The sequence below is a fragment of the Lepidochelys kempii genome, chromosome 6 (genome assembly GCF_965140265.1).
Source record: "Lepidochelys kempii isolate rLepKem1 chromosome 6, rLepKem1.hap2, whole genome shotgun sequence".
Lineage (NCBI taxonomy): Eukaryota > Metazoa > Chordata > Testudines > Cheloniidae > Lepidochelys > Lepidochelys kempii.
This window is the reverse complement of record NC_133261.1, coordinates 51,963,873-51,976,427: the sequence shown is the minus strand read 5'-3', so window position 1 is coordinate 51,976,427 and position 12,555 is coordinate 51,963,873. Positions and strand designations below refer to the sequence as shown.

General features: G+C 40.8%; 1 protein-coding gene across 5 annotated transcripts in view; it reads right to left on the bottom strand.

The window, feature by feature from the left end:
- CAPRIN1 (cell cycle associated protein 1) overlaps window positions 1-12,555 on the bottom strand; it is an 88,076-nt gene that overhangs the window by 36,696 nt on the left and 38,825 nt on the right. For all 5 annotated transcript variants that reach the window (XM_073347912.1, XM_073347915.1, XM_073347916.1 and 2 more), the window contains exons 5-9: window positions 6,714-6,952; window positions 6,491-6,573; window positions 3,406-3,543; window positions 2,682-2,734; window positions 2,507-2,593 (exon numbers count right to left, since the gene is read on the bottom strand). In XM_073347912.1, coding sequence (XP_073204013.1) covers window positions 2,507-2,593; window positions 2,682-2,734; window positions 3,406-3,543; window positions 6,491-6,573; window positions 6,714-6,952 — 600 coding nt within the window. The remainder of the gene's footprint in view (window positions 1-2,506; window positions 2,594-2,681; window positions 2,735-3,405; window positions 3,544-6,490; window positions 6,574-6,713; window positions 6,953-12,555) is intronic.

Below are 12,555 nucleotides of genomic sequence, written 5' to 3'. Positions count from 1 at the left end.
TATTGGTCCGCTGGGAGGATTTGAGGACTGGCACTGGCCCTAAGGTAAACTGAGTTTGAGACCCCAAGTCCACTCTGTCCTACTTCTTGTTCAGCCAATGGCTAAGACAACAAGTTTGTTTACATTTACAGGAGATAATGCAGCCCTATCATTTACCAGAGAGCAAGAACAGGCATTTGCATGGCACTTTTGTAGCCAGCATAGCAAAGTATTTACGTGCCAGGTATGCTAAACATTTATATACCCCTTCATGCTTTGGCTACCATTCCAGAGGATATGCTTCCATGTGGATGACGCTCAATAAAAAAGAGTGTGTTAATTAAATTTGTAACTGAACTCCTTGGGGGAGAATAGTAAGTCTTCTGCTCTATTTTACCCGCATTCTGCCATATATTTCATATTATAGCACTCTCGGATGATGACCCAGCACAAGTTCATTTTAAGAACACTTTCACTGCAGATTTTGACAATGCAACGCAGCATGAGATTTCTAAAGACAGCTACAGCACTCAACCCAATGTTTAAGTGCCTTTCAAAATCTGAGAGGGATGAGGTATGGAGCATGCTTTCAGAAGTCGTAAAAAAGCAACACTCCAATGCGGAAACTATAGAACCTGAATCACCAAAAAGAAAATCAACCTTCTACTGGTTGCATCCATCCGAGTCAGATGATGAAAATGAACATGCGTCAGTCCACACTGCTTTGGATCGTTATCGAGCAGAACCCATCATCAGCATGGACGCATGTCCCCTGGAATGGTGGTTGAAGCATGACGGGACATATGAATTTTTCGCACATGTGGCATGTAAATATCTTGTGACGCCAACTAAAACAGTGCCATGTGAACGCCTGTTCTCACTTTCAGGTGACACTGTAAACAAGGAGGCAGCATTATCTCCTGCAAATGTAAACAAACTTGTTTGTCTGAGTAATTGGCTGAACAAGAAGTAGGACTGACTGGACTTGCAAGCTCCAAAATGTTACACTGTTTTATTTTTATTCATCGTTCTACATTTCTCAGTTCAACTTCATGATAAAGAGATTGCATGACAGTACTCGTATTATGTGAACTGAAAAATATTTCTTTTTTGCTTTTTTACAGTGCAAATAATCAAAAATATAAGCACTGTACACTTTGTATTCTGTGTTGTAATTGAATCAATATATTTGAAAATGTAGAGAACATCCAAAAATATTTAAATAAATGTTATACTATTATTGTTTAATCGTACGACTAAACAGATTAATCGCTTGACAGCCCTAATTTAAATATATGTGGGGGGGGGGGTTGTTTTGTTTTTTTAAGACAAGGAATGGGATCTAAGCATCAGAATATGGCACAGTCAGCAGCAGTTATACAAATGAAAAATCTTCTAGCTATAGACTGGTGTCTCACATCCATTCTAAGTACTGTTCATTCTGAAAACCATGAATAAATCTGTGGATCATGAATTTCTGATGGACTGGCTATAATATCTGGCAGAGCACATATCAAGATGGTTCCTCTTTTCTCAAGAAATCCTGAAGCAGTGACAGGCAGTTACTCCATCTCAAGGCTGAAAGAGCAAGGAAGACACCGCATGGAGTCAAAGGGAATAAAAATGTTCTTGGAAGGGGGCAGCTCTGGAACTTGATTCTGCATGAGATTAAGCTGAACCAAGCACTAATCCAGTCATATACACTGAAAGATTACTTTGTTCATATTATATACACACACACACACCCCTAATGGATGGAGTAAGTTCATGTTCAATCCACCGATCAAGAAGTTATGAAGTAAGACAGTGGATAACTATTCTCTCCAATACATGAAAATGTGTGTAAAGAGCCTCTGTTTTAGTAGAGTGGTGGATTTAAATATTAGATAATAAATCTATGTAAGTCACAGTATTTGTAAAATTCTTATTATTAGTGTTGTAATTCATATGTGCAAAACAGAGTGTTAAAGCTGAACACTCATTTTCATGACTTGTATGAAGAATGAATAATGCATTAACAGTTTTCTTTTTAAGTATGACTTTTCTTCTAGAAGTAAAAATATATGTAGTACATATAGATTTATCTACGTCTGAGCAGACTTGTGAACAACCAGCAGGCAATGTAAACTGTGGTTGAGTTTACATGTGGAATTAGCAGCTGTATCACCAGGGAACTGCATAAAGCAATACAGCTCCATAATGCTGTCAATAGCTGTAACTACAATTTAGAAGTTTTACACTGGCTATGCATCAGTGACAATTTTAAAACTGCTTGTTACTCTTCTAGTTCCACCTCCTAAACCTACTACTACACTACTAAAGGAACTTCACCATTGAGATTTAGCTACATGCAAGGTTAATGCTATAGAGATCTTCGAGCTGGGTACACAATACCGGAAAATATGGCCAGCTCAAGACTGGTAAAAAGGTTATTTTTGCATTAAAATCTATTATGAATGTTTTGAAGAGTTGTGAGTCAGTGAAAACAGGGACTGCAATTTTACCAGCAGCACATAAGACATCTTACCTCAACCGTTTCAACTGTCCACTCATCTACCTGTTCCTTCTCACTGCTGCTGAACTGAGTCTCCGCCATGAACTGTCTGTTTACAAACTAAAATAAAAATGAAAAAAAAGGTATGAAAGACAGACAGTGGCATTAAAACTAAAATAGTGACTGCGATCTTTCCACTGAATAGTACCTCAGTTGATTCAACTTCACTTGGTTCAGTGTATTCTTCTGTTGGCTCAGGTTCTATGAGAAAAATATACTATTTTAGGCACATTCCATTAAGTAAATGTATATGTTACTCTTTCCTTTTGACTCTGGGGGGGGGGAGGGGATAGTCCAATCCCAACCAGTAATTTAACAGTGTATCTTCCTTTGACAAACACTGTTTTTGTTGAATCTTTGTGATTTTAGAATTAGGAGAACATAGGTTCTGTTCTTAAACCTACAGCTCTACAGCAAACTGGACTGCAAGGGAAAGCAAGATGTGGTCACCAATTTTAATCTACACGATAGCACATAAACAGTTTCACTGTTAAGATGGATTCCTCAATAGAAGTGCAATGAGCTTTGTCTTGAGTGCATATTTTGAACATTTGCCCAATCAGTGAAGATCCCATTAAGTGGCTGTGCCTTGTTAGGCTGCTGCTATATTCAGGATTTTAATTGCTAGTTAGCTCATTCCTAACATTTATGCACTTTGCATTTATCTAGTATGTAGCCAGGCTACATATGTTCTTTTACAAAGCATGAAATTCTGTCTACGGCACTAGGCTGACTGAATAGTTCGGATATAAGAGCTTGATTTATTTCACATTTGTAATTATTTTTCCACTGCTCTCATGGACCCCAGCAAGTAGGGATAACAGTAGACCTACAACCTACATATGGAGACCAAAACAGATAAATGTACTTACCAGCTTCTGCTACAGGATCTTCCACTGCAGGTGCAGGGGCTGCCTCCTCTTCCTCACACAATCCATTCTGATGGTTGTGGGTACTATCAAAATAACTAGTTTGAAGAATACGTTCAACAACATCCTTCAAGGCCTTGTCTGCAAAGGAATTAAACTCTGGTCAAGTATAGACTAAAGATCATATAACTATTTTCCAGGATGATGTCTGTTTCCCCCCCCATCCCTCCCCAAAATCTCAAAACTTCTTTTCCATTTATTGGTAGGCAACATTTACTGTCCAGAATTAGTCTAATGTCACTTTGAATTTAATTATCTACCATGGAATGTCCTCTGGAATTTAACAATCAGAAATTAAAAGCATTTCCTGAGTTGTGCCAGCACTGCATACTGTCTGTTTATACATTAAACCACGGTAATTTAAAGAGCAGCTAACAACTTCAAAGTTATTTTGAAGCAATTCTTCTTCTTGAATCTATGAAAAGCTGAACTTCATTTCTGATTAGATCCTAAGGGGTAAGTATCTTAAAATGTACCATGAAATAAGTTGTTAGACACTGGTAACTCAAGTATATGCAAGATCTCCATGACATCTGCATACACCCCCCCAGAACCATAGCATAACCCTAGAGTCCTGGAACGACTGCAAAGTCTAGGGTTATGCTACGATTCTGGGGGGTATACATGATGGTGGTCCAGAAGTGCCACTATGGCAGTCAGAGACAGCAGTATCATCTGCAGCACACATCTGGGGAGCGTGCTTCCCCTGAGACAGGGGGAATGCCCCAGCAAGGGGCATAGATCCCATAGGAGGATGCAGTCAGGTCGGGGGGGTTTGACCAATCCACATGCCCTCCCCTGATGGTCCCTTGCCACTTGAGTGCATTTGGTAAATAATCTGCAAACTGAACACTCCTCTTTAATGTAGGCTTTTCCTAGGGCCAGCAAGCCCCACATGTGGGGATCACTCCCCCACACTACAGATGTTTAAACCCTGATGAACACATCACCAGGGAAAGACAAACTACAGGTCATATACACTAAATCTAACACTATATTAAGGGATTGTGAGGTGAAAACGACAGAGCTCCAACCCCAGACACAGGCAGTAAATGGAAGTGGGGGCACACCGCACAGAGCCAGGGGAGGTGCTAGTCATAAGGCATAAGCACTGCCCCTCTACAGGTATGGCTTAGAAAAGTTTCTTCAGCTTTGGCTGGCGCGCATGCCCACACACCCACCCTAAATGGACTACACAGCTGCATCTACTCAGAGACGAAGAGATGCATCAGCCAGGCCAACTAATCTGCCAATGAGAACTTTTGACATGTGTCCAGTCTTTATCTCACCAACATATTACAACCCATTTGTTGCATGCAAATTAGCTGCAGAAGAATAGTGGCAATTGGTTGGGATACATGGAGTCATTTGACATCAGAGGTAAAAGCTGACCTGAACCTGTCCGTAAGCCTATATCATAACTATATACAATTTTTAATAACTTACCTTTTTACAAAAAAAATTCTTCAAATATAGCATAGACACAAGATTTCTATTACTTTTATATATGGAAGTTTGAAGAATTTTCTTCCGTTAAACTCATTTGGGAGTGAATTTAAGTATGGTAGATGCTAAATTTCTTAAAGAACACAGTTTTCAATCGATTTTATGTCCAACTAATCTACTGAATTTTCAAAAATTTACTTCTGTGCTCAAAAATTAAGTTGTGTAACTTTGGATGATACACTGCATTTTTCATATATAGCAAAGATGTTAAATCCTTGCTTTAAGTACAAAATGGAACTCAGTCTAAAATATGGAGTCACAACAAGCACTTCCCTAATAAGCTGAATGCACTGTAAAGCATACATCTACATATCTTGGGCCCACACAAGAAAATCCTAATAGTATCTAGTTGTCACTTAAAATGCCATGTTTTGTTATAATTACAAGTAATTATTCTTTTGTGCATTATTTGTAATACTGAAAATACTAAAAACAAAACCCTGATTTTAACACCACATTTTCTAAGCGATGAAGAAAATAGAGAACAATTTCAACTGTAGAATAAGCAGCAACTGTAAATGAAAGCATACGCAAAGATTGCTTTTACTTGACAAAATTCTGCTTTACGTACAAAAATATTTTATCTTCCTAAAACTCTAAGTTGTTTTCAACAATTCTTGACAAGGTTAGCACATCCTTATGTCACATTTTCAGCCTAAACTATCTATTTGGTCCAAAATCACAAAGTATAATTATGTCAGAGAATTATTATCTCAACAGCTATAGCAGTTTTCAGAGAAAAGCAACCAACCCTGGAAATATTAAACCCCTTATCCTTTAATGGTTTATCTTATTCACACAAATATACTTCAAAACATCCATTCTGTGAAATATAATTGCTGAGATTCGTTTTAAAACCACACTCCTTTAATTCCTCCAACAGGAAGGTTCATTTCATCTCAAATTAAGCAATATGTTTGGATATATAGCTGTTTTCATAAAACCACATATGTAGATGGATTTACTTACACAAATAAAACAAACCATATCTTGCTAAGAAACCAGATGATATTCTTGCCAGATTTTCCAAAGAGCCGAACTCCCATTTAAGCACCTCAACAGAAGCTGAGGTCGCCTGAAAATTTGGCTACCATTTAAGCATTCCATTTAAAAAAAAAAAAGTCATAACTTGCCTTGTTTAAGGTCTAAAACTAACCAAGTACATATTTAGTTGAAAAATATTCCTTGCATAACCCACAGTTTTCTAGAAAGCAAAAAACTGCTACTAAGCACGATCAGTGACAGAACACTGCTGAAGCAGCAGAAACTGGGGGCCCAGTAAGTGATGAGTAAGGTTGTGTCAGTGCCAAATACAATATGCACTAAGTTAGCATTTCACTGAACTACAGTTACAACATAGCTGAGACTAAGATAATTCAGTCACTATCCTGACAAGCAATTAGCAAAAGATAGCAATTCTGACAGTTAAAACTATAATCACAGGAATTTGTAATGTAACTTTTACTCATATATTTCGTATATTTTTTCCTTGCATTCAATCTTCTATTTTAAACATACTTACACGTAGTTCCACAAACAGGCTTATCCTTCCCTTCCAGTAAGTCCCACAGGTGAATGGATGCTTGTTCATACTGTTCATTCAACCTTCAACAAAAATATTAATTAATTGAAGCATAACATTACTTGACAGGTCTCAAAATTCTTATGCTGAAGATAATTAGAATAAATGCACTGATCAATATTAACATTACAGAGATTACTTAATAGTAAAACTAGCACATTACCTTATCTTCATGTCCCGCTCAGGGTCAACTAGCTTGTAAAACTCATCCAGCATTGTCAGTTCCTCCTCTGTCAGTACAGGGATGCCATTTGAGCCCTGTTTCAGGTCACTGCGCACTTCATCGTCTCCTAACTTGTCCAAAATAAACTGCAGCTCAAGTACAGTCTTTAAACGTTTCTGTTCAGCTTCTTCTCGCATCAGCTGCTCCCGGCGGGCTGTCTTCTTTATTGTTTTCTGGATCTGCTCACAAGGAAAGAGGAACGTTAGACTACTTAAGATAGATCATTTTGAGTTGCAGTCTAACTCGATCCAGTACAGAATCTATGTGTCCAGGGAACTGGCTTTTACATGCCACCACAAATACTATATTTTGTTTATATAAAGCAATGATACTCAAGACTGAGGCGCATGATCCACAAGTGGTTCTTTGATATGACTCTTGCAGCTCTTTACAGAACATACTAAAATACTGTGATATAATTAACAGCCAATCAAGATGCTTTTACATTATTAACTGATTGTAGTTGACAAAATACTTGGTCAATCATTTTGCTGTGAGAATTTATCTATCTATACATACACACACACACACACACACACACACACACAGCCATCATACTGTTTAAACATGAATATATAGTACTATGGTAAATGAATCTATGCATTCACAAAACTGTGGCTCTTTTGGGTAATGCAAATCACTAATTTGGCTCCTGAACCACTGAGATCTGAGTACCACTGCTATCAAGCTACTGGCTCTAATCATAATCAATATAACCATCTTTAAGATTTTACCAAGATATTCTTCATATGTAGTACCAATGAAAGTATACTCCACTAAAAGAGAAAAATAACCGACATTTACCAACATTATCGAAGATCAACTTTAGAGACCTACTGTTGGAATATTATATTATGATCCCCCAACAAATCCACTTGTCTATTCGTATACAGAGTTATAAAAAGTCAGATGGAAAGGGCTGTGCCAGAGCAGTACAGTAATTCAGCTTCAGAAAAGAAAAGGAGCACCGGCGCTCTAGAGAAGGGGAAGAGCAACCCTTCGTCATCAATCTGCATAAGTACTGGTGACAAACAGAATAAAACTTCTGGCTAGTGACCTCAGGGGTTCACACAACAAATTTTTTTGGTGGCCTCAGAGCGTGGCCACCAACTACTGCTGGTCGTGGCTCTGACAATTTTTCCTAAAATACTTTATTTGTTTTTGTTAAAGTTAATTATGCACATACACATGTCCAAACCATTGCAATTTATTTATGTAAGGTTTGGGGGGAGGTGTTGGGTTTTTTTTCCACTCAGTAATAAAAACGTACAGTTGTCTCTATTCTTTACTGGACCTAAACAGAATAGAGAAACAAATAAGGTGCTTTGCACATTCTTGTCTTTGTTGTTGTTTTTCTTTTCTTTTTTTGGTTGCTTTTTTTTTTTTTTGCTGCTGTAGAAAGGTATACTTGTATGTTAACATCACTTTTCACAGCCTCCCAGCTAGCTACTAAGTCTACTGGGAAAAGTGGTATTAAACAAATACAAATATCCCCGTTCACAGCAGATTTACTCAGCCCTTGTAAGCCCAGGGACAAGTTAAGTCCTGGATGAGGTGAGTAGGGAGGCAGCAGGGGCCAGGGACAACTGTGGGGAGAGGGGAGGAGAGAGAAGAAGGGAGAAACCAATTCTATTTCTCCAAGTTACAGAAGGACAATGACTTTGTTCCTTGGCAGATTGTGGGATTCATTTAAAGGGATGCAGCAGGGAGAAGACTTGGTGGCATGGTAGAAAGAAGAACAATTACTTATTTTACAGTAACTGTGGTTCAAGACACGTTGTCCATGTGGGTGAGAAGGTTACTCACCTTGTGCAGTAACTGAGGTTCTTCGAGATGGTTGTCACTGTGGGTGCTCCACTTTAGGTGTCTTGGCGCCCTGTGCTTGTAATCTGAGATTTGTAGTAGCAGTGCCTGGTTGGGCCGCGTATGCGCTGTAGCCATCTCGCGTTTCTCCAAGTGGTTACATAGCAGTGCAAAGCCAACCATCCCCCAGTTCCTTCTCTACCTCAGAAGGTGGCATTAAACTCCGAAGTGTAGGCTGGCGGGGGAGGGGGAAGGGAAATAGTGAAGCACTCACAGGGACAACCATCTCGAAAAACCTCAGTTACTGCACAAGATGAGTAACCTTCTCTTCTTCAAGGAGTGTCCTTGGGGGTGCTCAGCGGAGGGGTTTCGGAGTTGCTTCACTGGACGGTGGATAACACTGAGTCCAAACTGAGTGTCTGCTGCTGATTGTTGTTTTAAAGCATAATGTTTACTGAAAGTATGGGCGGATGCCCAGGTAGCTGCTTTGCAAATGTCAGTGACAGGCCACAGATGTTGATAACGCTCTGGTGGAGTGTGTATGTGTGTGTGTGTGTGTGAACTCCAAGTGGAGATTGCAGACTGCTTGTTTGATAGCACAAATGAATACATACAGATATCCATTTGTATAGTCTGTTTTGAGATGGCTTGGCCCTTCGAGCATTCTGTTATGGAAATGAATAGTTGAGATGATTTTCTGAATGTTTTTGTTCTATGACGAAAGCTAATGCTCTGCAAATGTCTAGCGTGTGGAGTGAGGCCTCCCTGTTGTCAGTATGGTGCTTCAGGAAAAATACATGTAAGTAAATGGGCTGATTTAAATGAAAAGGGGTGGAAACCTTGGGTATGAATTTAGGGTGTGGTCATAGGAGTACTTTATCCTTAAAAAAACGTAGCATAAGATGGGTGTGCCATTAGGACACCTAATTCTCCCACCCCATCTTTGCTGATGTGATGGCAATTAGGAAAGCAACCTTCACTGTTAAGTGCAACAAAGCAAGTTGCAAGGGATTCAAATGAGTCTCCCATGAGACTGCATAGAACAAGGTTGAAATCCCACATGGCAGTAGGGTTTCTTAGTGTGTGATAAGTGTTTTCCATGCCTTTAAGGAAGCATTTAGTCATTAGGTGAGCAAAGACAGTGACTGCGTCCACCTTGTCGTGGAAGGAGGTGATGGCTGTCAAATGTAATCTGACTGAGCTGGTGGATAGCCCTGATTTTTTAAGTCCCAGAATCCTCGACTATATACTAGGGCCGACTGTGGAAAAAATCTGCTTGTACTGGCACCAAGTGCCGAATCGTTTCCACCTGTGTGTCTTTCTTGTGCTTAGTATCTGACCGTTCGGTAGAATAACTTTCACTTCCTCGGAACAGTCCTTCTTGACCCCCCATTAGCCATGGAGTAACCAGGCCTTGTGGCGGAGTACTGCGAGGTTGGGGTCACGGACAAGCCCTGCATCCTGTGACAGAAGGTGAAGCACTAAGGGAAGGGTTCGAGGCAGTTTCACTGCCATCTGTCTCAGGTATGGGAACCACGTTCATCCGGGCCACGTGGGTGCAATGAGAACGACCCTGGATTTGTCCTGCCTGATCTTGTGAACAACTCAGCTCAGTAGTGGGATCAGAAGAAAAGCATACATCAGTGGCGCTTCCCATTTTGTGAGGAGAGCGTCGCCCAGGGAGAGGTGTCCCAATCCAGCCAAGGAGCAATATTGTGGGCACTTGGCACTCTGAGCTGCTGCAAATAAATCTATGGAACCCCCATAGTTTGAATACGGCTTTGAGAACTCTGGGATCCATCTCCGACTCATGGATTTGTGAGAAATCTCTGCTTAGTTGGTCCACTGTTGTGTTCCGACATCTCAGCAGACAGGATGCCAATATCTCTATGCTCTTGGTGTTGCACCAATTCCAGAGGCATATTGCCTCTGCACATGGAGGATATGATCGTGCTCCCCCTTGACAATTTATATCGTAAATGCATGGTATATTGTCAGTAAGGATCTTGATAGCATTGTTCTTGATTTAAGGGAGAAAGTGCTTGCATGCATTTCGGACTGCCCTTAGCTCCAAGGATGGACCAGTGGCCATGGATCGATTTGCCACATAAATGCGCCCCCCAACAAACTAGAGAAAAGTGTGTCATGACTGTCATGGTTGGAAATTTTTGTTGGAAAGGGATTCCTGAGCAGACGTTCTGTGGTTGCGTCCACCATGTTAGCGAGTCTTTTACCCTGCAGGGCTTCTGTTGAGAGAATGTGTGTGTGTTATATACATGGTTCGAAGCCAGGCCTGTAAGCATTGCATGTGGAGCCTGGCATATTGTACGACAAACATTGCTGGCGACATGTGCCGCAAGAGTTGTAAATGTGTGGCAGATGTTAGTGAGCTGTCCATCACTGTTGAAATTTAGGTTGACTAGGGTAAGGAAGCACTGTGGGGGTAACATTGCTGTTTCTGTGAGATGGTTGAAGTAGGCTCCTATGGATTCCAACAGTTAGACAGGAACCAGGGTGGACTTTTGTACATTTATTTGTAACCCAAGGTCTGTGAATAGGGTTATCGTGGTTTGCGTGGCATTTAGCACTCCTTGCTGCATTAGTGCCCTTATAAGGCAGTCATTTAAGTATGGAAATATCACTCCTTGTTCGCATAGGTGAGCTGCAACGACAGCGAGAACCTTGGAAAAAACTCTTGAGGCAGCTGACAGGCAGAAGTACACAGTACACAGGCAGGGTAGCACTCTGTATTGGATATGCGGATTCCCTTGGGTGAATCGCACAAATCTTCGGTGTGCCGGGTTAAACTGTAATATGAAAATAAGCGTCCTGGAGGTCAAGGGCAGAGAGACAATCTCCTTTCTCTAATGCCAGAATTACTGTGGATAAGAGTCACCATTTTGAAACGTCATGTTCTCACAAATTTGTTGTGTTTTCCCAAATCCAGGATGGGTCTCCACCTGTCGTTCTTTGTCTGAGCAAGAAAATAAACGGGAATAACCCCCCACCCGTGTTGAGATGGTACAGGTTCCACAGCACCCAACTGTACAAGGTGGTTTATTTCCTGTTGTAACAGGTGCTCATGACAGGGGTCCCTGAAGAGGGACGGGGAATGGGAGTGGGTAGGTGGGATAGAAATAAAAGGGATGGAATAACCATTCTGGATAATCTCTAGAACCCATTTGTCTGTTGTGATGGTGTTCCAAACAAGGTAGTATGGTTACAGACTGTCTCCAAGTGAGCAAGAGACTAGATCTGGTTCCAGAATCAGAGAATGTGGAGGTCTCCTGCCCTCGACCACCCCTTCAAAATGATTGTCTGGAAGTAGATGGGTTGAGACATTGAAGGCTGATCTTAGTTCTGCCAATGTCTGGTCTGTCTTTGTTTAAGTCGTTGGTCATTCTGTCTTTGAGGTTGAGAGTATGGGCAGCCTGGCATCTCTGGTTGTAAAACTTGCCTTGTTTCTTTTTGTTTGCAGGTACATATATGCTCAGGGTTTTTAACGTCGCCTGTGAATCCTTTAAGGTGTGTAAGAACACATCGGTTTTGTCAGCAAACAATTTTTGACCCTCAAAGGGTAAGTCCTCCACAGTGGATTGGACTTCCCTGGGGAACCTGGAGAGGTGGAGCCAGGATGCACGGCACATGATCATGGATGTATTGATGGACTGTGCTGCCATGTCTGCAGAGTCAAGGGAGGCTGTAGGGCTGTCCTGCCCCTCAGAGATGTTTGCCTTATACTGTTCCTTTTTGCCATCGGGTAAACTTTCAATAAGGTGGTCAATGGATGATTACCTGTTTTGTTCATTCCCTCTGGGGCACCTGGCATTGGCCACTGTCGGAAGACAGGATACTGGGCTAGATGGACCTTTGGTCTAACCCAGTATGGCCATTTTTATGTTAATTCCAACATTTTGCAAAACAGATTATGTGTGTATTTTGCCAGTACGGCCAAATTGGCTATGTGAAACTGGAGTGT